The sequence below is a fragment of the Sciurus vulgaris genome, assembly GCF_902686455.1.
Source record: "Sciurus vulgaris genome assembly, chromosome: 12".
In the NCBI taxonomy this organism is placed as follows: Eukaryota; Metazoa; Chordata; class Mammalia; order Rodentia; family Sciuridae; genus Sciurus; species Sciurus vulgaris.
The window spans coordinates 29692721-29713927 of record NC_136473.1 but is presented as its reverse complement, the minus strand read 5'-3'; the positions used below and the strand labels follow the sequence as shown (position 1 = coordinate 29713927).

The 21207-nt window shown below is 39.9% G+C and overlaps 2 protein-coding genes across 6 annotated transcripts in view; one reads left to right on the top strand and one right to left on the bottom strand.

Moving 5' to 3' along the window:
• The window catches only part of PTER (phosphotriesterase related), a 66616-nt gene extending 62045 nt beyond the window's left edge, over window positions 1-4571 (top strand). For all 5 annotated transcript variants that reach the window (XM_079108186.1, XM_079108189.1, XM_079108187.1 and 2 more), the window contains one exon: window positions 3777-4571. In XM_079108186.1, the coding sequence (XP_078964312.1) occupies window positions 3777-3987 (211 nt within the window). In that variant the 3' untranslated portion in view covers window positions 3988-4571. The remainder of the gene's footprint in view (window positions 1-3776) is intronic.
• Window positions 4572-4754: 183 nt separating this feature from the next.
• On the bottom strand, window positions 4755-15519 carry C1QL3 (complement C1q like 3). The gene is made up of 2 exons (XM_079108204.1): window positions 13250-15519; window positions 4755-7442 (listed from the first exon to the last, which is right to left on the bottom strand). The coding sequence occupies exons 1-2, from the start codon at window positions 13835-13837 to the stop codon at window positions 7263-7265; spliced, it is 768 nt and encodes a 255-aa protein (XP_078964330.1). The 5' UTR covers window positions 13838-15519; the 3' UTR covers window positions 4755-7262.
• Between the last annotated feature and the right edge of the window lie 5688 nt (window positions 15520-21207).

The following is a 21207-nucleotide window of genomic DNA, read 5'->3' as shown; positions in this document are numbered from 1 at the left end:
AGGTATTGAGAGAAATAGGCAGATATCCAGGAATAGCACAGCAGGGCAAATAACTGGAGGCTTCAGTGAAGTGGGTGAATATATACAGGGGTGAGTGGCAAAAGTAGAAAGAGGTCATGTGATCCGATTGGGCAACTGAAGGCTGAGGTTTCAGGGGAGCAGTTCTGCATGATGACAAGGACCAGAACATGGTTATGAGTTTAACATGTTGGTTGGAACTGGAGTAAGCAAAATGGAATTGAGAGGCGATGATCAGAAACCATGAGGCTTGAGAATCAATAGTAAAACATGGTGGACTCTGGAGCTGAAGGGACCATCCTGACCAATGGTTGCGGTTGGAATATCCTTAGGATAGCTCCCCTGAGAAGTTGACCATTACATTTCCTTCTGTTGCCCCTCTATGTATCGACATTCCTCTTTGATAACCTCAGTAGTGATAAAATGTGCTTAAAGTTTAATATCATTAGACAGAGTTAGTTGATAAATGTTACACTAGCTATTTAAGCTGGTGACCACTATATAGGAGCAAACTGCTTGAATGGACTTGACTGATGAAGCTAGCAGCTAGGATTTTTTTGATTTTGTTTTGTTTTTGGTAAGGGAGATTGAACCTGGGCACACTTTACCACTGAGCTACATCTCTAGTCCTTTTTAATTTTTTTTTATTTTGAGAAAAGGTCTCACTAAGTTGCTGAGGCCAGCCTCAAACAGGAGATCCTCCTGCGTCCCTCTCCTGAGTTTGTTAGGATTACAGGTGTGCACCACGATGCTGGACTCGTTTTTCTTTTTTTAAATACTTAAACCAGTTCTGTAACAAACAGATTTATTGTTCCTTTTTATTTTGTTTTATGATTTTAATTTACTTGCTCAGGAACACCAATATAGGCAAACAGGTTTCCCCAGGGTCCTATCAGTTTGGGTCCTACTCAGAAGGGAATATTTTTTGCCCAGGGACATCCAGAATTTAAAATGGAATGGTGTGGTAGGTCTTTCTCTTCTTTTATGATCTTACAAACATGATTTCATGATGAATACCCTCAACATTTTGCAATTTATCTTAGAAATGGGAAGTTTGCACTGCAGATCTGCTTCCTTTTTCCTAAGCCTGCCTGTGGCAGTGAGGTGTGTTTTCCATTCCTAGCCTTTCCACAAGGTTCCCAGACCTTCTGGATGAAGAGAGAGGGGATCTGAAAAGGGGTACTTAGAAAGGAGATATGAGGGGAAAATGACCAGTGACTTCCACAGAATTCCTTCTTAGCACCTGTTGACCATTAGTTCAAGAACAAGAATTTAATTTTGGTTATCTTTTATTGAGCCAAATTTAAACATTCTGAATGTATGAATGTACATCAAAATTTTATATGTATGTTATATATATAAATGTGTATATGCATGCTATTACATATATGCATGTACACATAGGTATGTGTATGCATGTGTGCTTAATCTTTTTAAAATTATAGCCATGCCTTTGGGTCACTTTATCCAGAACAACTCATGTTAATAACTGAAGGACCTTATGGATTGTGTGTACTCCAGTACCCCATTGTTCCCCATGTCTTGGGCACTTGGTTTCCGTCATTCATCTGCTGTAACCATAGTAGTCTGACATCTCTGAAATGCAAAAACATATAAGCATGCTTCTGCCTACCTCTGGTTTTCAGCCCCAGAAATTCTGTGTCTAACACCTGTTTTCAATCTTCTGCTCCATTTCTCAAATCTTATTATATCTCTGCCTTTTCACACTTTGTAGTCTCTCTCTAATATTTGTTTGCAAAACACTAACTCATTTGTATTGCTATAATTACTGTGATTTTTTGTCTTCTTCTCATCTGTAGTGGTTCCTCCTTTCTGGCGGCATCTCTGTTAACTCCTATTCTTCTACACAGTGGTACGTGAAAGATCATCTCTTTGTTAAGGCATGATCAGGCAGGTTTCCCTGGTAATCAGAATATTACTGTATTTCAAAGCCAGAATATTATCTTGCTCATGAGATAACCAATCTCCAAATTCTTGACCTAAGGAGTTTATAGGTTCCCTGTTTTAAATAAGAACATCTTACCCACCATATTCTTTCTTTACTAATTCCTAATTTGATTACCTTGTGTTTCAAAATATGACAAAAGGCATCCTGTGGGGACTTGTTTATCCATATGTATGCCCTTGTGGTAAGGAGATATCAAAACTCTCAGATAAGGAAAAGAAATTTAAAATTTTGCAAAATGTTCATAAGATATTGAAGAGAAAGCATATTCTACAAGCTCCTGTACTACAATATTCCTTTGCAGGTGTGGATCAAAGTACATCACACTAAGGTTCAGCATCTTGTATGCGTTCTGTCAAATCTTTCCCTTTTTTCCATTAATAATTATATGCCCCTTCTAGACAATTCCCTTAAATAGAATTCCAAAAGGAACTTTGGAAGATCAGGACTTCAGGACACATTTCAAGGAATCAAATAACCTTGATAGCACAAATGGCATTATGTGGATTTATGGACAGGCATGGAGTACCCATGGCATGAATGCTGATTTCTAGACAGAGCACCCAGATTGGATCTTCTGCTCCGGTGCTTACATTCCTTTGACCTGCAAATACAAGGTCTAATCTTCAAATATAATTTGTTTTAAAATGCACATACTTGGAAGGCAGAGCTTTGATCTGAGTGTTTTGTATGAGTGTCTTACATTTTGCATACCATAGTAGTTATTAAATAGGCCTCATGGCCGAGAATGCTAAGAAATGCTCCCTATTAAAACCAAAAGGATATCTTTCAAATGCTCAGAACGTGGAGGAAAGTGCTGTCCACCCACCTGCATTCATTTGGGACTCTCAGTACCCATATGACTGAAAAAGAATCCCAGAGAAGAACCATTGTTTGCAAGTTTCATTTCTGCCTTACCATGGGAGTCAAGACAGACACTGCCCAGAGTCCAGACACATACAGATGGTGACTGTCGGGAGGTGACTCACACTACAGATTACAGCACTTAACCAAGCAAAGAGGATTACATTTTTAGACAATAGTCAGAAAGCTGTTTCTTAGTCAACTGACTATAAATTTAAAGGAACCACTTATTATTTTAGCAGTCTTATTGAGGAAGAAAGGTGGAGTGAATTTTTTTTGGTCAATTTGATCCAATGCTCAGAAACTGCTACTGAGTCATAATTCCTATAGACTTCAAAAGGACAAAAATCTCAAAAAACAGAAGTACTTTTGCCAACCCTTCTTCACTGACTGTGCAGCTGCCCTTCATTTGCAAACCAACAGATTTTTACTGTCTCAGGGCTTTATCACAAAGATTCCTTTTGTTTCTGTATTTTAATCCCAAATACCCACTGATTTTATTTGCTAAATCAAAAGAGAGAGTGAGAACGAGATCTCAAAATGGGCCTAAAAGAGAGGCATTTGAGAGATCAAAGCTGAATACAAATCCAGAATGAAGTTATTTAGTGAAATGCTAACGCGGTCATTCATTGGAACTGGCACATCCTATTAGAAGCTATCTTTAATGCAACATTGCCAGGCATTGCCATAAATATCACAGGCTAGAAATTTCTGTGTGCATGGAATAAGGATTTTTTTCCTGCTAGGATACAGCAATACCTCCATCAGTGCCACACAATGTTTATTAAGGGTCTCCCAATACACATGCCACAGTGGAAGGCAGTATCTTTACCATAAGCACAATAGGTTTCTGAGCAGAAAGTTTAAAGCACCCTGAAAATCCAAACTGTAAGACAAATAGCACATCATGAGTTAACATTTTTCACAGGGTGCGTCTCCTGGTGGAGGAGGGCTACGAAGATCGAATTCTGATGGCACATGACATTCACACGAAGCATCGACTGATGAAGTATGGAGGTCACGGCTATTCTCACATACTCACCAACATCGTTCCTAAAATGTTACTTAGAGGTATAACTCAGTGTGCACTTGATAAGATACTGATAGAAAACCCTAAGCAATGGCTAACTTTCAAATAGGATGGTTATATATGAATTTACAACTTGAGTATCAAACTTGCAGATAACATTCTGTGATTTCAAATCTGCTGTGAGATATTAGCCAGAGCTACATAGGACTAATGACTGATCATTTCCTTCTTATGAGAAAGAGAAGTTTGCCTTCTCTGAAACTGGCCAACTATTACATTTTCACCTCTGGGGAGTTACTGATCCTAACAGAGCCCTGTTGCTTTGCTTTAACAATATAAATACAGGATTATGTATTCCAAACAATGATTTAAAGTTTATATCCCCTTAACTGGGGTCTTTGGTTTTTTTCCTAATCTATCAACTGCACTACTTGAGAAAATTTAAAGTGTTTCTAGTTAAATTGCCCCCTTATGGAGCAATCTAATGTTTCTTGTAATATTGATGATCCTACTAATTATCCTGCTGTTCTTTAATTAATGCTTAATGAATAATATGGCAATTTAAAATCGCTTTTGCAGTAAGGGAAATTAAATTTTGAGACTTTTTCAAAGACTACTGTAATATAATTACCAAATCACAACAATAAAAATATTTTGGAAAGTTAATTATATACCATTTACCTACACACACACATATATATATATATATATATATATATATACACACACACACACACACACACAATAAATCAGTTTTGATGCCTTTTTCTTTCTGGTATCCATTGCTTTCTGTAAATTTTGTTGTGTTTTGCAAGGTTTGTATAGAGACATATAACAGTACTGATTTATAAAAATTCAATCATTAAAGTCAAAATATATTACATAATATAGTTTAATGAATCATTACATTTATAATAACAAAGGCCACAATTTAATTAATTCATAAGTTATAATGCAAAAAAAGAGAAATGTTTGCCATATATATATATATATTCCCTTTATTTCCTTTACCTTTTTTTATTTGTCCTCGGGCCTCAACAGAGAAAACAATGCTTATTTATCTGAAGAAAAGGTCAAATTTGTTGAAAATGACAGTCTGATTCTTAAGCCTACTCTTTAAAAGGTATCCAGCCCTGATAGTGTGTATAAATAAACCTTTTTTAAAACTGTTAGTTAAAACTTTTAATTGATGAGCACTGTTGTTCATAAATTAATCATTTGAATCCTCACTATGCAATTTGGTACCTAAAACACATCTCCAAACTTTCGCTACCAATTCCTCTTTGATAAATATATATTGTTAAATGGAAAGAAAAACTATTAATTCATTTGTGAGCTATCTTACATATCAGAAAGGCCAAATAGAATTAGTCATTATTCTTGATGAAAGGACTAAGTGTTTTTAATCATATAAATCACGATGGTTACTCAGACCAAGGCATTTAAACAAAGCAAGCACCACCTTCAGAAGGGAACACCATGAATAACTCTTGGAAAGTAGAAGTTTGCTAAATTAAAGATATTTCAGCTGATCAAAGATGATCAAGCACTTCATGTATTGGAACAGAAAGTACCAAAGAGGAATGAGCCAAGATAACAAACCAAATTCTTTAAATGAAAAAATGCAAATGTCCTTCATCAGTAAAACAAGCAGATTTTTAAATCTCTGTTTTTGAAATCTACTTGTCAAAGTCTTCAAAGGCAACGAAAGGGGAAGCGATTTCTCATTGTAATAGTGGAACTTGTGTGATAGTTAAGACGAATCAACATGCATTTTAATCTTTTCCTTAGATTAAAGAGATGGTTTTGGGCAGTGTGTTTTAACCAGACAGAAAGGGTTTGCACTATCCTCAAAATCTGCCTGACCGTCAGCTTCAATTCAACTGAAAAAAAAGGAAACAACTGATAACTCAAAGGCATATCATTCATAAACACCATGAAGGAGAACCACTTTATTCTGCAGTCCTGATATTAATAGTCTGCCAGATAATGCAGTTAAAGTATTGATTGGCATATGATAATAAAGCAACCATAGGCTTAACTTACATACATGTGAAGATAGGGCATTTTAACCTAGTAAGATTTAATTTCTGCATAACTCTTAAAGAAAATTGTTTTAATTATTTTGATAACTCCATATATTTTCATCATCTAAAATATATTTCAGTCCAAAATAAGTCAAATAATTTATGCATGTTTCTGTGTGTATATACACATACATCTTTTTAAATTAAATTTTTGAGGCTCTACAGCCATTGTGCCTCATGGACTGAAGATATATATATATATATATATATATATATATATATATTTCATCTAACATATATGTATATGTATATAAATGTGTGGCAGGTATTTATATAAAATATATACACTTTGTCATCATATCGGTTAGATGTGAAATTGTTAATTTTGAAATAACCTCAGGCCACAGATTTGTAGTAACTATTCAAAGGCCTTACCTAGTGTCCCCTTGGTGATGCATGCAGAAGCTCAAATTAAACCTTTGTGCATTGGGTTATGAATAATCTTTTGTTCCAAAGAAGGCAAAAGCCTCAGTCTGATTTAATACCAAAGAATAAATTTCTCTGACTTTCCAAGTAAATCTAAATATATTCTATTGACAAAATGGACACAAAGGGGATTTTCTAAATACCATACATAATTACACACTTTCACACTTAGAGGGTAATCCTATGGTACAATTTCAATCTCTATTTTTAAAGACTATCACCAGAAAAGAGAAAAAAGAAAATTCATAAGAAAAGGAAAATGTGAAAATGATCATAGGCTTGGGAATTCCCACAAATCCAGAAAATTCCAGGTTAAGGCTTGAAGTTGAATCTTTCCCAGGTCTAGCTCTAAAGTTAACAAGAGTACAAGGCAAACAATTTCTTTGGGGACAAGCAGCATTACTTCAATTAGACCTTCTCCTGCAGGTTAAAATGATTCTTCCACACACTATCAATGGACTCCAAGTATCATAATAAGCAGGAAAACTCACAAGAACCAAAGCTGACATATGGATAAGAGCAGCAAGATCACAGTACACCAAAGTATCATATATATTGAAGAAATAATTCAATGTCTTAGATTTTTCTATAAAAATTTGTGATCTATATAGGACTTCATTCACATGGACACTAACGATAGGAGTATTTGCTTTGGCGGTAGTGGATCACACATCTGCTTATCTTGCTTTAAATACTTTTTTACATAATGTTTCTGAGTGATACAGATGTGAGTCAGGTAGCATTTGATTTCCCCACATATACACAACCGAGGTGCCCTGCAATCGGCATCCCCTGGGATCCTTGATTCACTGACGGTAGCCATTCGAATCCAGTGTTCAAACTCAGAATAATAAGCTTAGTTTCTGCATTCTCAGTCAGCATAAATAATAAATCCAGAAAACGTGCTGTATTTGTTGTTGTTTCCTCCATGGGCTTTCCCACCATCTAATTTGATATAGACTTCATCTCCCGGCTCCAGATGCAGAACCACACTGTTACTGGCATAGTCGTAATTCTGATCAGCATCTTGTGCAATAGCACTAGCACGCACCTATGTGAAACAGACAAGAATTAGAGTGTGAAAAAGAGAATGCTCAAGTTTTCTTTTTCTTGCCATCACACAGCATCCTAAGCAGCCTTGCTGCTGGAGCACAGAAAGTGTGGAGACATCTACGTGGCCTCGGAGCTTTGCAAGTCCATCTCTGTAACAGTTTCAACTATGTTATTCCAAAGGAAGGGAGAAAACAGTGCTTCAGTGAGTGAGGGCTCTTCCAGCAATCATTGCTATCATTGTAAACAAAGCATATCAATCGAATCTCTTCCTACATCACTACTTTTTCTAATTCCTCGAATCCCTCTGCCCAATAGAAATGGAAATAACAGTGCTGTTTTGCATTTTTATTTAAACCAAATACAAATATTCTAGCCAACTGTGTATGAGTGCAGAAGTTCAAGTTAAACTTCAGTTGTTCATTGCAATTGTTAGAAAATTGAGATCCACAGTAAGGACAGACCCAGGGAAGTGCCATTCTGCTACTATATAAAAAGAAAAGAAAAAAGAAAAAAGGAAGGAAGGAAGAAAGAAAGTCCTTTGATTTAGGACTTTCAAAATCTAACACAAGTAAAGTCCCTTTACCAGGCTGCTTCCAAAGCTCAACTCATTTAAACATCTTTAGTTATACCACCTACGTTTTCAGAGTTCTTTCTATTTGTGCTTTTTTGTCAATTATATGTGCATTTAAATCAACAATTTAATTTCAACATATCTAAAAGTTGTAGAAGCAACTAAATCTCTGTGATTTGAGGTCTCTCAAATTTCTAGAATTTTTGAATGATCATCAAACGTCCTTTTATATTTTAAGGTGCTTTTAAACGTATGGTTTGCTTTGAGGACATAGGTTGCTTACAATCTGCTCATGTTGAGTCTGTGGTTTCATTAGCGAGCTGATAAACATTTGCAAGCAGTCAAATTGCCTATCTTATCATGTAATATGGATATTCTGTCACATCTTCAACTCAAATTAGGCTTCATATTCATTTAGACATATTTTGATTCTGCCTTGGAAACTCTTTCAATAGGCAGACTTGTATTTCATTTATTTCAGCAACATATCTTCTACTTTGTGGCTTGTTTCTATTCCACTATAATGATATTTCCCTGAATAACATAGCAAGTGATTTAGTGGTTTTGTAAACCTGCACTATGTAATAATGCATGACTTGGGGTACAATATGCTGGATTTTATCACTTGGCAAATGAGAGAAATGAGACATAAGTTAAGAATTGCCATGCATTTCTTTCAAAATTTAAATGATAGGTTTTCAAATTAAAATTTTATGTGATATATCCTCACATTAATGCTGAAATGTTAAAAAAGGAGAAGGCTCTTTGACACTACTGAACTTGTGAAGTAATACGAGGAGTATTTTAAAAATTTCTTTCTGAATATCATATAGCAAAAGGAGAAAAGGAGAAAAGGCTTAAAGGATTTAGAACTGCTTAACACTGTGTTACCTGGCACTAATATAATGAAAGCAATATACCATGCAATTATGCTCAGAAGCATCAACTCAAATGTATATTCCAATAGTGAAGTAATCTGTCTTGACCACTAAATAATAATACATTTGAACTCATAATATTTCCTAGTAATTAATCATCAGTTTCTGGAGGTTGAATGCTTTGATTAATTTAATTAATTTCATCTAGTCATTAATACACCAGGAGGATTATGACTTGATTTTTTTAACATGTGGATCTTTAATGGATGAGAAAATTAAAATACAAAAGAATAATTAGCTGATAGTAATATATTAATTAATTATCAAACATAATGTATATCTCAGCTATTATTAATAACCAGACACACATTTTATTCAGTGCTTTGTGTATTTAGCATGTATTCTATGGGTCTTGGCCTTTATCATTGTTTTCTACATGAAGGCATTGGGCAGCCAGGACACATTAAAAAATCACTTGATTTAGAGACAGTAGTCTTTAAAAAAAAAAAAAGTAACCCAGTTACTATAGGTTATAACCACAAAACCACAAAAAGTACCATTTTTAATTTAGTAGGTGTAACCACAAAACCCTGCAAATGCATTAGAGAGATTCCACAGACTGGACGGTAACTCTGAATGTTTTTTACTCCCTTTGTTGGGTAAAGCCAGTGTGATTGCTGTATAATGAAAGCAGTTCTCTAATATCTTAACCTATATTCTACTACAAGACTTTCCCAATTAAGTAATCTCCATACTTCAGTGCACAGGGCTTGAGTATGCCCACTTACCTACCTGTTCCTACGTTGCAGGTATAATGGGACTTCAAATTTCAAGCTCTAGCATCTAGCACAGTGACTTCAGCAATTCTTCCTTTAAGCCATCAAACTATTGAGGAAGGTAATGCTTTCACCCTGGAGGCTATTTTCAAGTTCCTAAATGTACACTGATTTCAGCATTTTGTCAGGGACTACTATGAGTCCTTTTCTATAATATATACCCATTTTTACCTGTATTTGCCTTAAAATCTTTTCTTATTAGGTTAACTATTTAGATTCTGCTTTATCTTTAGTCCATCTTTCACTGTCCCTACAAAGATAATTAGTTTGATGGGCCATTAATCTCTATAATAAATATCAAACCACAAACTATTATTTTTTTCCAATATATTTCGTGTTCGTTGCCATAACTAATAAATTCTTACAAGTAAAAAATAGTATTTAATTACTTTAGAATTCTAATCCTAAGCCAGTTTCATTTTTATTAGAGTGGCTTTCTAGAGCAGCATTATAAAAATTGTATTCAGATAAATTTTTTCAGGTTTCTAGCTCTAAGTATATAAGCAATAAAATTCTTTTCCTGTATTTATGTTAGCTATTTGAGTCCAACTTTTACCTTTAATATGCACTGTCATGGGCTTTCCACAGATGGTAAGATTAAATTTAGGTTGATGGTTTCATGGGGAATATGAGAAACGTGGTCCTTTTAATGGTAGGTTTTCAGAATGTAATATGTTGTGTAGTTTTAGCATTATCTTATTATTGAGGACTTATCATTAGAGACAATGTTGATGGTAACATTTGCTAATTTAATTAATTGCTGCTGATGTTCTCATAATTTCATTTTCATTGTACTTCTGTGGAATCATAAACAAAAGGTTAAGAGGCACATCAGGTTAATTTACTGGCCTTTGATGTTTCCATCTGTGATCCTACATTCAATACAAAGAATAAATAAAATGGCTCGGATATGGTTATGGTCCAGTCATTGCTCCCTCCTACAGTGAACTATAATTTTTTGTTTAATTATGGTGCTTCTCAAATTCCACTCAATCCAGAGAACATTACACTGACATTGGTCTCTGAGTTTTCATTTTATGACAACAAATTGGTTCAGCTTGGGGAGAGGGGAGAACTGCCATTCTAAGAAGTGATCAGACAAGAGTATAATTGAAAATCAAGGATAAAGTATTTATCTGAAATAAAAGAGATTTTTACAAGATTTCCTATATATAAGTAGTGCAGACCAGATTTGATAAAAATAGTTCTAGAGATAAAATTCCTTAACAGTAATATTGAAATATGACCATTTTCTAAAATAGTTCACACCGAACTCAGAAATACATTGTTTACCACTATATTATTTATTTTTCTCAATTACCTGTTGCACACCTTTTACAAAAATAGCAGCTTACTATTGCCAATGGAAAGCATTATATGTTGTAGTTTGACTGTTTTGTGCCTTCCTCATTTTCCTGATCCTCATAGAATGTGTATACTAGAGTGACACAAAGGAGCAGTTTATACCCCAAACAATGAAATAATTTTAAAAACAAAATACACACCGAATAGCTGAAGAAAATGTTTTGCTTAGAACCCTGTAATAAACAGTCTCCACAGTCTAGACATCACCATTTAAACTAATTTATTTGTGTTATTCTCTGATTTGTGAATGCAGTTGCAGCATCCAGATGTTTTCAAATGCGACCATTTTTATACACTTATTGACAAAACTGGAAACTTACCCCATTTTAATTGATACCTCTAAAAAGAAACAGCCTCTTCAGCCTGATAGTATTTCCCAGACCTAATCTTTCGGTCAGAAGAGCACCAATTTGTAAATAAAAGGGGTGCTCATGGCTGCCTGTTGAGGGGCTGTTCACCAAAACCATTCTGTTAGAGTGACACACTAGCTCTATTTTGGTACAGTGAGTCATGCCCTTTACAACCATTTACCTATAACTATCCCACTGCTCCGTGAATAATTTTTATTTATCCTTACATTATTTTCCTGCATAATAAACTATAATAAACAACCCGGCCAGTGCCTCCTGGTGGTCATTTCTCCTCATTTTGTTCTGTGTGCCCTAGGGTCCCTTAAACTATTTGTAGGAAATGATAAGGACAGAATTTAAAAAAAAAAAAAAAATATTTTCTCTTAAACATCTTCGGACATTTGTCTTCCATTTTTGACAGAATTCTGATCCTGAATTATGTCCTCTTCTTATTTCAATGGTTGTAGCTGTAGCTAAGAAGGTCTTAATTTCCAGGGGACCAGTGACCTGAAACCCTATAACCCTTGCTATGTCAAAGTTGCTGCGTGAGATGAGGCCTCTTGAGGGCGATGGTGGGGTCGCGGGCGGTTCCGGTGCCACTCAACAAGCAGGTAAAGCCCGGGAACTCATTCCAGACCGCCGGCTGCAAGCGACAAGGCCTCGCCCCAGCGGCTGCTGACTTAGCGTGTACAAAAAGTCAGATTACACTTTTAGGTAGTAGAAACATTATTTTCCTCCTCTGACTAAGAGATCAAACATGCTTCGGTGTTGCAATGGCCACGAATTTCTCTTGCAAACGGTATAGGGGCCCTAGCAGAACACTGCAGACCCGTGGCCCCTGTGTCAGCGGCTAACAGTTCAGGAGAGCAGGTCCTAGTGACCGGAGCTAATGTGAGGCTATTTGAGTCGAGGCCGAGCCCCCTTCCCTGGGTGAGCGAGAAGGCTGGGAGTTGGAAGGGCTCTCTCATAGGTACCTCCGGTGAGACCCAATACCACACAGCGGGATGGAACCGGTTGCCCTCCAGGCCACCTTCCTGTGCCTGTTCTGACTCCAGTCAGTCGAGTTTGGGTCCCCTGTTTAGGTGCGTGATTTTACTGTGTAAATCCCGAGTCTCAACTTTTATTTCTCTTAGCTTTCCTTACCTCTGCCCTTCTTTGGCTGACAACTCGCTTCTAAAGCCAAGAACTAAAGCCGAGTTTGAAATTTATTATTTGGGAGTTTCTCTGCCTGAGACGCTGCAAGGGCCCTGTGACCCCGGGTCTAACTGTCCCTCCCACCTCCGCCCTTGGATGCACCCCGCTCGGACTCACTTCTTTGGTCCCTTCTTTCTCCTAGGAGCTCTTGTCTGTCTCCCCAGAGTTTCTCACCTCGACACGCCCATTCTGGGCTCTCTCAATCCTAGCCATTCCCTGGGAAGTTAGCGACCCTAGGCTACTAAAATCGCAAGCCCAGGGGTGGTTTCCTGCTCTGGACCTCCCCCGGCGCACCGGCCGTCCGAGGAACTAGATGAGACAGCACTGGAGCTACCGGCTCCTCGCCCTTCGAGGGTAGTGCTCACACGCGCGTGCACCGAGCGCGGGGGAGAGACTCTGGAACCACCCTCTCCAGGCCGCGGGGCGCCCTACTCGGCGTCCGACCCCCGCCTCTCTAGTTTGGCACAGTGTCCCCCTCGCTATAGCTCCCGGGAGCAGGGTTGCCGCGCCCTTCCTCTGCCGGCTCCCACCCCCATTTCCGGGGTCTCCTCCCTCTTGCCTGTACCTTTCCGCGCTCGCTCCCCGCCCTCCCCGCCGCCGTCCGCACTCACCTGGTTGTTTTTGCAGAGATCAGCCCACATGCTGGTGCCGTCCCCTCCGCGCATCAGGACGTGGTAGGTGAAGAAGTAGATGCCCGGGATGGAGCAGGTGAATTTGCCGGTAGTGGGATCGTAGTGGTTTCCGAGGTTGGTGACCACGTCGTCGAACTTGAGCACCTCGTAGCCTTCATGCTGCCGTTTGAGGCCAGCGTAGAAGGCGATCTTGGGCACCGTGCTGTAGGTGGCGGCGCTGATGGCCCCGGCCGCGTTCAGGCCGGGCGCCCCAGGCGGGCCCGGCAGGCCTTGGCGGCCCGGCTCGCCCTTCTCGCCCGGGGGCCCCACGGGACCCGGCGGCCCGGGCTCTCCTGGGGGCCCACGCGGGCCTGCCTTTCCCGGCCTGCCGGCTTCGCCTTTGGGACCCTGGATGAAGGTGGGCAGGGACTGCATGAGGCCGCGGTCGGGCGTGGCGGCGGTGCTGGGCGCCTTGGTGCCCCCGTAGGGGTCGCAGACCATGCGGCAGGTGCCCAGCATCTCGTAGTGCGCCGACGTGCCGGCTGAGCTCACCAGCACCGGGATGAGGATGACCAGCAGCAGCACCATCACCACCCCCAGCGCCCCGGCGGCGATCAGGCGCCTCCTGCTGCCCACCAGCCGGCTCAGCGCGGGGCGATCCTCTTGTCTGCTTTTGGACAAAATTTTGAAGGTTGGGCGGGGACCTCCTTAGAGCCGAAAACAATCCCCTTCGAACCCCAACTCCCCTGGGCGGGCGCGCGCCGGCCGCTCCTCGCCGGCTCCTGCTCCCCCCGCTGAGGCTGCGGCTGGGGAGGGAGCTCGGGCGCCAAGTGACTTGAGCTGAAGTCCCGAGCAGAGGGTGGGGGCTGGGGGAGGGGTGCGCAAGGCGCCCTCTCGCCTCCCGCGAGCCCCTTCGCACCTGTGGCTGGCGCCCGCGCCGGCGCGGCCACCCGGAGGGCAGAACCGGTCGCTGCCTCTCGCGCTGGTCCCGGTCGCTCACACTTTTATGCCACCGCTGCCTGCGATCGACTTTTCCGTTTTTGCAGACTGCGCCAGTTCGCACCAACTTTCCGTCTGAAGTTGCCTTTTTTCTGCCTCCTCCTTCTCTTCTTTCGCTCGGTCTCTTCGCCCGTCCCCTGCCTTTTCCCCCCTCCTCTGCAGCCACCACAACTCTAATAGAAGCGCACCTTAAAGTCCCGCGCTGGCCGCACGAGCTCCGGCCAGGCGCCCCCCGGGTGCGCGGAGCAGCGGCGGCTGGCACTGTGGGCTCCGCGAGCCTCGGGGCTGGAGTGGAGGAGCTAGCGAGCAGCGGCAAGCGCCTCACGGCCGAGAGCTGAGCGCGAGAGAGACTGAACGCAGAATTCTGCCTGGGTACCACCTGCCAGGAGAAGAGGAGGCTGACAAACGCGCGCCGGAGCAATTTATAGGCACCCAAGGCACAGAGGAAGGGGAGCCGCTTTGGCATCTCATTGCAGCATCTGCTCTGCTCATCCCACTCAGAGAGAGTTTGGCATTACTCTGACAATGTGGGATTTTTTTTTTTTTTTTTTTGGCCTGTCTTTTTTTCCCTCTCTGCACATGGATGAACAGTGAGATCCTGAATACTCCCTTGCTGAACCCAGGCGATGGCAGTTCTCTCGCTGGACATTCTTGTGGGAGGGAGACTGCTGAGTAACAGCCTTCAGGATTCAAGAGTCACACCTAAGTCCTCTATGTCCCCACTGCTAGCAGCCTCCGTTGAAGGGTGGAAGGAAGTAAAGGTAGAAAGGAGGGTGCTTGGTTGACAGTATTTCTCTACTGGCTCACCCACAATCAGTGCTTCAGGTGTTTTTCAAAATACCACTTTTAACATAAGGAAGGCCCTGTAGAATTTTCCAGATGGTACATATGATTTTTTTAACCTTATGATTTTCCTTTCCAGCCTCCTAAATGAAACAAGATGTTACCCAGTGAACAGTGAGATGGGTTAAAAAACCAAAGGACATTTCTCAATGATTTTAAATGGACACATCCACTGCATAAAGAAGGGTGGGGGTGGAGTTGTTCTTTTTACAAGTGCTGCATAATGGGGAAAGTATACATATGTACTTGACTTACAGGCTCACAATTCTAGCAGCCTTTCAGAGGATATTGTCATTGGACTTGGAGTTGCATTTGCTTAAAGGTGCTACATGCATGAGAAATAATCACTTGTCAGAATGCCTTCAAAAGTCTTACAATAAAGCAAGCAGAGTTCACACAAGTACTGGGCCAGGTCTTTTCCTAAGATATGGAAGAATTCTATAAGGCCATAGCAGATTTCCTAAATGTACCTTGGTGGAGAGAAAAAAAAAAATAGGTAAAACATGACAAAGAAGAGTCCCCCTCCACAGGGTGAGAGCAGGAGAGGAAACAACCTGGATTTAGAATATTAATAGAAAGCCCTTAGAGTAGACATTAAGTGAGTTACCCCACCAACAAATATATAAGACATACAAGAACAGCTTTAAATAAATAAGGAGAATTGATTCCTAAGTCATACTTCTGCATTCAGGAGCAATGGATGTCAATCAAACGTGGATGACATTTGCTTGTCAATACGGGATGATGGCTGGGAAGATGTTCACTTATTATATCAGGGCAAGAATCTGAAATGAGAAGCAGGAACAAATAAGGCCAGAGCAAGCAAACAGTAACATTCCAGGTGACCATAAGCAGCCTGTGATCCTGTCCGTAGGCTTTACAGTACAGACATCTCCTTAGGGCTTCCTCAATCTCCTTCACCCACCTTACCTCCCACCCCACCCCACCCCAATAGTTTACTTCTTTCGTTCCTCCTTCTCTGATTCAAAACAAAATAGGGTCATATGAGAGACTGAAGGAAAGAAAGACTCATTGATTCTGTTAAAGAAGACTATCAGCAGCTCCTTAAGGTCCTCGTGGGAGAATCAACACTAAGTTGGGCTGTGCTGCTCAGCATGGCACATTATCCATCCATTCCACCTGGATGCTGACAGATCTGTGGCTCCTGGTACCAGAAAACAATCCTTCCCACTTCTCAAAACTTGAATTTTTATTTTAGGATGGTGACTTTATAAATGTGGATCCATATCTTGGGCGTAACTTTAATCTATAAGTATAATTTCACTACATAGATATCTTTATTTATTTATTTATTTATTTTTAAGCAGTGAACCTGTAATAAGATCCCTCCTGGCCACAATACGTAATTTCCTAACACACCTTCTGGGTTGCTTCTCAAAGTCACTTTTAGGAGGAGAAAATGGCAAGATATGTTACCAGTAACAGAGGGTAATATATTAAGGAAATAAACTAATCTCTAATGCACCAAATTATCAAAATTCCAAAGTTAATTTATCCAAAGGAGAATTGGTGGGGGATTGAAAAGGAGTTCTTAAAATATAGAGGTATGTAAATAATCATCCAAAACTTCAAGAATGGGCATCGTATGGAAGAATCCATCAAAGATGACATGAAATATTAGAGTGGAAATGGATTCTAAATAGTTAGTGACCAAGATAGAGAGCGGTGAGTAGAATCAGGGCCATCCAATGAGTTTGTGGGGACACTTCTCTGCACAATACTAAAACACCCCATGGCAACCTGAGATTGATGGTAATAGTCCTAATAATTACAGTTTTCTTCCTTCCATTTTCTTTGATGCCAAAGCACAGATTTATTTTGCAAGTGAATGCCCTCACATCTCAAACTCTCCTGAGGTTTAGAAAGGTGCTCAATAGTCATCATTCATAATGAAGGCATCCTCTCCCAGGTCCTATGGCTGACCTCAGACCTTCTGTCAAGTGGCATACGTGGTAGCACATGGGCATTTGACTTTTTAGTGAATTCAGTATAAGTATAATTCAGTATAAGTATAATAAGTATAATTCTCTCCTTCCTGTGTAGAAATATTCCACGCATTGTGTGGGAAACCCTTTTTTGATCCTCCAAGATTTTCAGGGATGATTTGGTAGTAGATGAATGTCTGACTGGTTACTGCCACTTTCTATTGCTTGGATTTCGCAGAAGGTTCTCTGGAAAGTTACTCATGCTTCAGCTCTTGATTGACAATTTGAATAAACCATCTGATATGGCATATTACTCATCTGCTATATGTATATAATAATAGAAAATGTGTCAATTAAACAATATTTGGTTTTCTTCAGTCCTCATCAGAGTACCAAGTTTTCTCTCCTATTTGATATTAATTTTGGAAAAGGCCCTGGAATTTCATTTTCACACCACGTCCCAGCCATGATCCACAGTCCCACTCCTGCTGCATGAGGACCTTTGGGACCTTTAAACTGATACAGCCCAATCTGGAAACCCGTGACTCGGGTGTGATGGCAATTCTGTAAGTTTTACTTCTCCACCTCCTACCTGTCACTTTCGAAGAGCTGAGCAGATCCCAACCACATGACTCCCACACAGACAGGCAAGGCCATCCATTAATCTTTATTCAGCACCCACTGGCAGCCTAACCCTTCTCTGGGCTTTTACTAGGCAAACAAATATTTAGTCATGAGAATGATTTCCAAATCCAGCAGCATTTAAACAGAAATAGCATTTCTTATATCAAGGAAAAAATAACAAATTAACAAATCCAAGGGCTACCCAGAGAAGCAGGCATAAAAAAATATTAAAAATTGGAACTGGATCAAACTATTTACCTTTGATTTCTGGGTCTCCAAATTGTATTTCAGAACATATGCTCATTCAACTGAAGAATTATAGATTTCTAGTCAGTTTCCTTGGAGTTTTATAGGGAAGCAGTATATCCTTATGGTTTTGGTACCAGATGGGTGTTAATTTGAATCTTAACTTCTTCATTTAGTAGTTGTGAAAGTGAGCCTCAATTTCCTTTTTCATAAAATGGGAATGACACTAATACCCAAATCACAGGTTGTGAAGATTAAATGAGTTAATATGTATAATTATAATGGTACCCAACTCCTAATAAGAGCGCACTAGATGCCAACTTGCAACTTTTTTGTATTATAGGAATACTGAGTAGTGCATGTGTCTTGTGAATTGGATGGCAGAATACAAGGCTTAATAAAGGAAGCTGAAGCTGAAAGGTCACACTTAAGACAATGGACAATAAGTATCATAGACTTAGCTAAAATTAGAAATAACACAAAAGTTCTCTGGGAGAGTTATCACGTGTACTCTTCTATAATGCAAAGGAAAGAAAGACAAAACTCGAAACAAGAATCACTTTATCCTTCTCCTAAGTAAGAAAGGTTATTTGAATTCATTGCAGTTTGATGGACCAAGTTTTCAGATGCAGGGCTTAATAGGATGCATTTTGTCCTCTAGAAAGCCCCCTAAGTCAACAAGTTGTGATCATATTTTAAAATTATTGAGGTAGTTATTTGGGAACTGTTCTTTGGGATGATGATGCTCAAATAAGCAAACATACAAAAGAGGGCTGCTTTGTACATCAGCTGGAAGAGTAATAACCCTGAAGGACACCTAAGTCATAACCACATACAGTAAGGACTTTTTAGCACAAAACTCTCCATAAAACAGAGTGAGTTGGATGGCTAGTTTGACAAATCTATTGTCAGAAGATTATTGAACAGCCCAATGGAGATAGTAACTAGCACATTACAGAAGACAATGTATGGCTTCAAATTGGTCTCAAATTCTTGCTGTGAAAATAGAAGGATAAAACCTCCAGGATGGATATATTTTCTACTTGCCATGGGTAGAATGCTTGATCACTATGACCAAGAATTGAAGGGAAGGTTACAAAGAATGAGATCTAAGAGGTCAGCAAATTCTCTTTGTCTGTGGTCATGAGAACTCAGTCATACAAGGAAGATGGATGGATTCAAGAAACTCAAAACAGCTGCTTTAAAACTACAGGGAATGCTCAAGCAGAAGATCTATCACAGGGACACAACTGTGCAGCAGCAGACAGGTCGACTGGGCAGGGATTGGTGAGAATTTTGGTGGTCTTATTGCACTGTTTCATTTTGTTTAATAAACCTGAAGCAGCATGCATTTTGAAAGGAAAGGTTACAGAAAGCCTCCAACAGAGCCAGACCCTGCCAAGAGCAGTTGCTATTCTAGAATCTGTGTCTAAGTGATTAGACTAGAGAAGGCATCAACACCAAGGGCAGGTGGACACCACCCCTCTCCACGCCTTCCTGTATGAAGAGCATGTACCGTGACCAAATACCTGCCCCTTGGGCACCTCAATGCAAATAGACACACAGCTTTTTCCTAATACAGGCAATCTCTTAGGGATATTTATTTCTCAACTAGGTAAAAACAGATATTATTTAAAATCTTATTACTAAAACATAAATTGAAGAAGTATTTTAGATTTGTAATAAGGTCCCTGGGGAAAGTGGAAGCAAAAGTAACCCATTGTTAGTAGTTGTGTGCTCAATATGAGGAGCTATAAACTATACTTAATGTTCCCACTGGGGGTGGTTATAGCAATTCATTGTATTATTAGTTAATTAATAACTTTATCTTCGGCTCGGGAATGTGGAAAAACTCAGTAAGCATTAGGCCTACTTAGATCAGGGTTTTGTGGTTTGCTTTTCCTGTTTTCCTGGACGGTTCAAGGTACAAGTTGAATTTCTTCCTCTTGGCAATATTCGCAGAGGGCTCTACGTTTTCACTCAGGCCTCTGTAACTACACACTGGCCAGTAGAAGGCTGGAGTATGAGCTGTGTCAGGGATGCTAATGGTCCCGAAGGTTTTGCCCTTTATTGATTGCTACTGCCATGATTGGACCATTCCAGCAAGCTGGCAACTTCACAGAGGGAGAACAGAGGCAAAATTGCTTTGTTATCAATTGGCACTTTTGTGAAAAGTTAAAAGTCTCTAAGTTAAGGGATGACCTGAACACGTCTATTACCAAGAGCTGCCATCATGTATTTATTTACATGAGTGTGCATATCCTCCATTATATATTATTTAATCACATATGTATTTGAATAGTTAAGTTTTATATATATATATACACATACACATATATATAAATACATATATATGTATATATGTATAAATTCAATTTCTTTTACATTTACTCTTTTTTTTTTTTTTTGTATCAGGGATTTAACCCAGGGGTGCTTTACCACTGAGCCACATCCCCAGCCATTTTTTATATTTTACTTAGAGACAGGATCTCCCTAAGTTGCTTAGAGCCTCATTAAGCTACTGAGGCTGGCTTAGAACTCATGATCCTCCTGCCTCAACCTCCTGAGCCGCTGGGATTACAGGCATGTGCCACCATGCCCAGCTTACATTTACTCTTAAGGATTTGCTTTTGAGGGTGAGCAGAGGGTCTTCATGGCCAGATACTGAGAGCCATATGCCGACTACCTTTGAGAGTGTCTCTTTACTGAAAGTCCCAGGACAGGATTTTGACACCACAGTACACAGCACTTGTTCTGCCGTGACAGACATAGATAGTCTCTGTGTGCCCATTTCCCCTAGGGGTAAGGGTGGCATCCACATGGTTCTTATTTTGAAAACTCTAGAACAGAAAAGAGAAAAAAAAGGAACTAGTGAAAAAGAATTTTAGGAAAAGTGCATTTTTAAGGAAAAATTCACGCATTAGGTCTAAAACCACATAATCAACTTTTCTTTCAGAAATGCCGACCATGCTCAGAGGCTGTAATCTAGTGTTTTATCTCATGTCTGACTGCACTGGTTAGAATGAATTCTCTGGATAAATCAGTTCTATTATCTTCTCATTAATGTGTTCCATTTAATTCTATTCGATTTAATTTAAAACTTGCCAGAAGAGGACTGAAAGTGGCTGTCTGTTTCCCCTTTCTGTCCTCTTTCCCACCTCCTTCAACAACTGCTCAGAGCCTGTCCATGCTCTGCTCAGAAACAATGACTTCCGTATTGTCCACATGGCCAGGAAGTCTAATTTCTCAAGCTCAGAATGCCTGGCTCTCGGTGACAGGGGCAAAGATTGACATAAATGG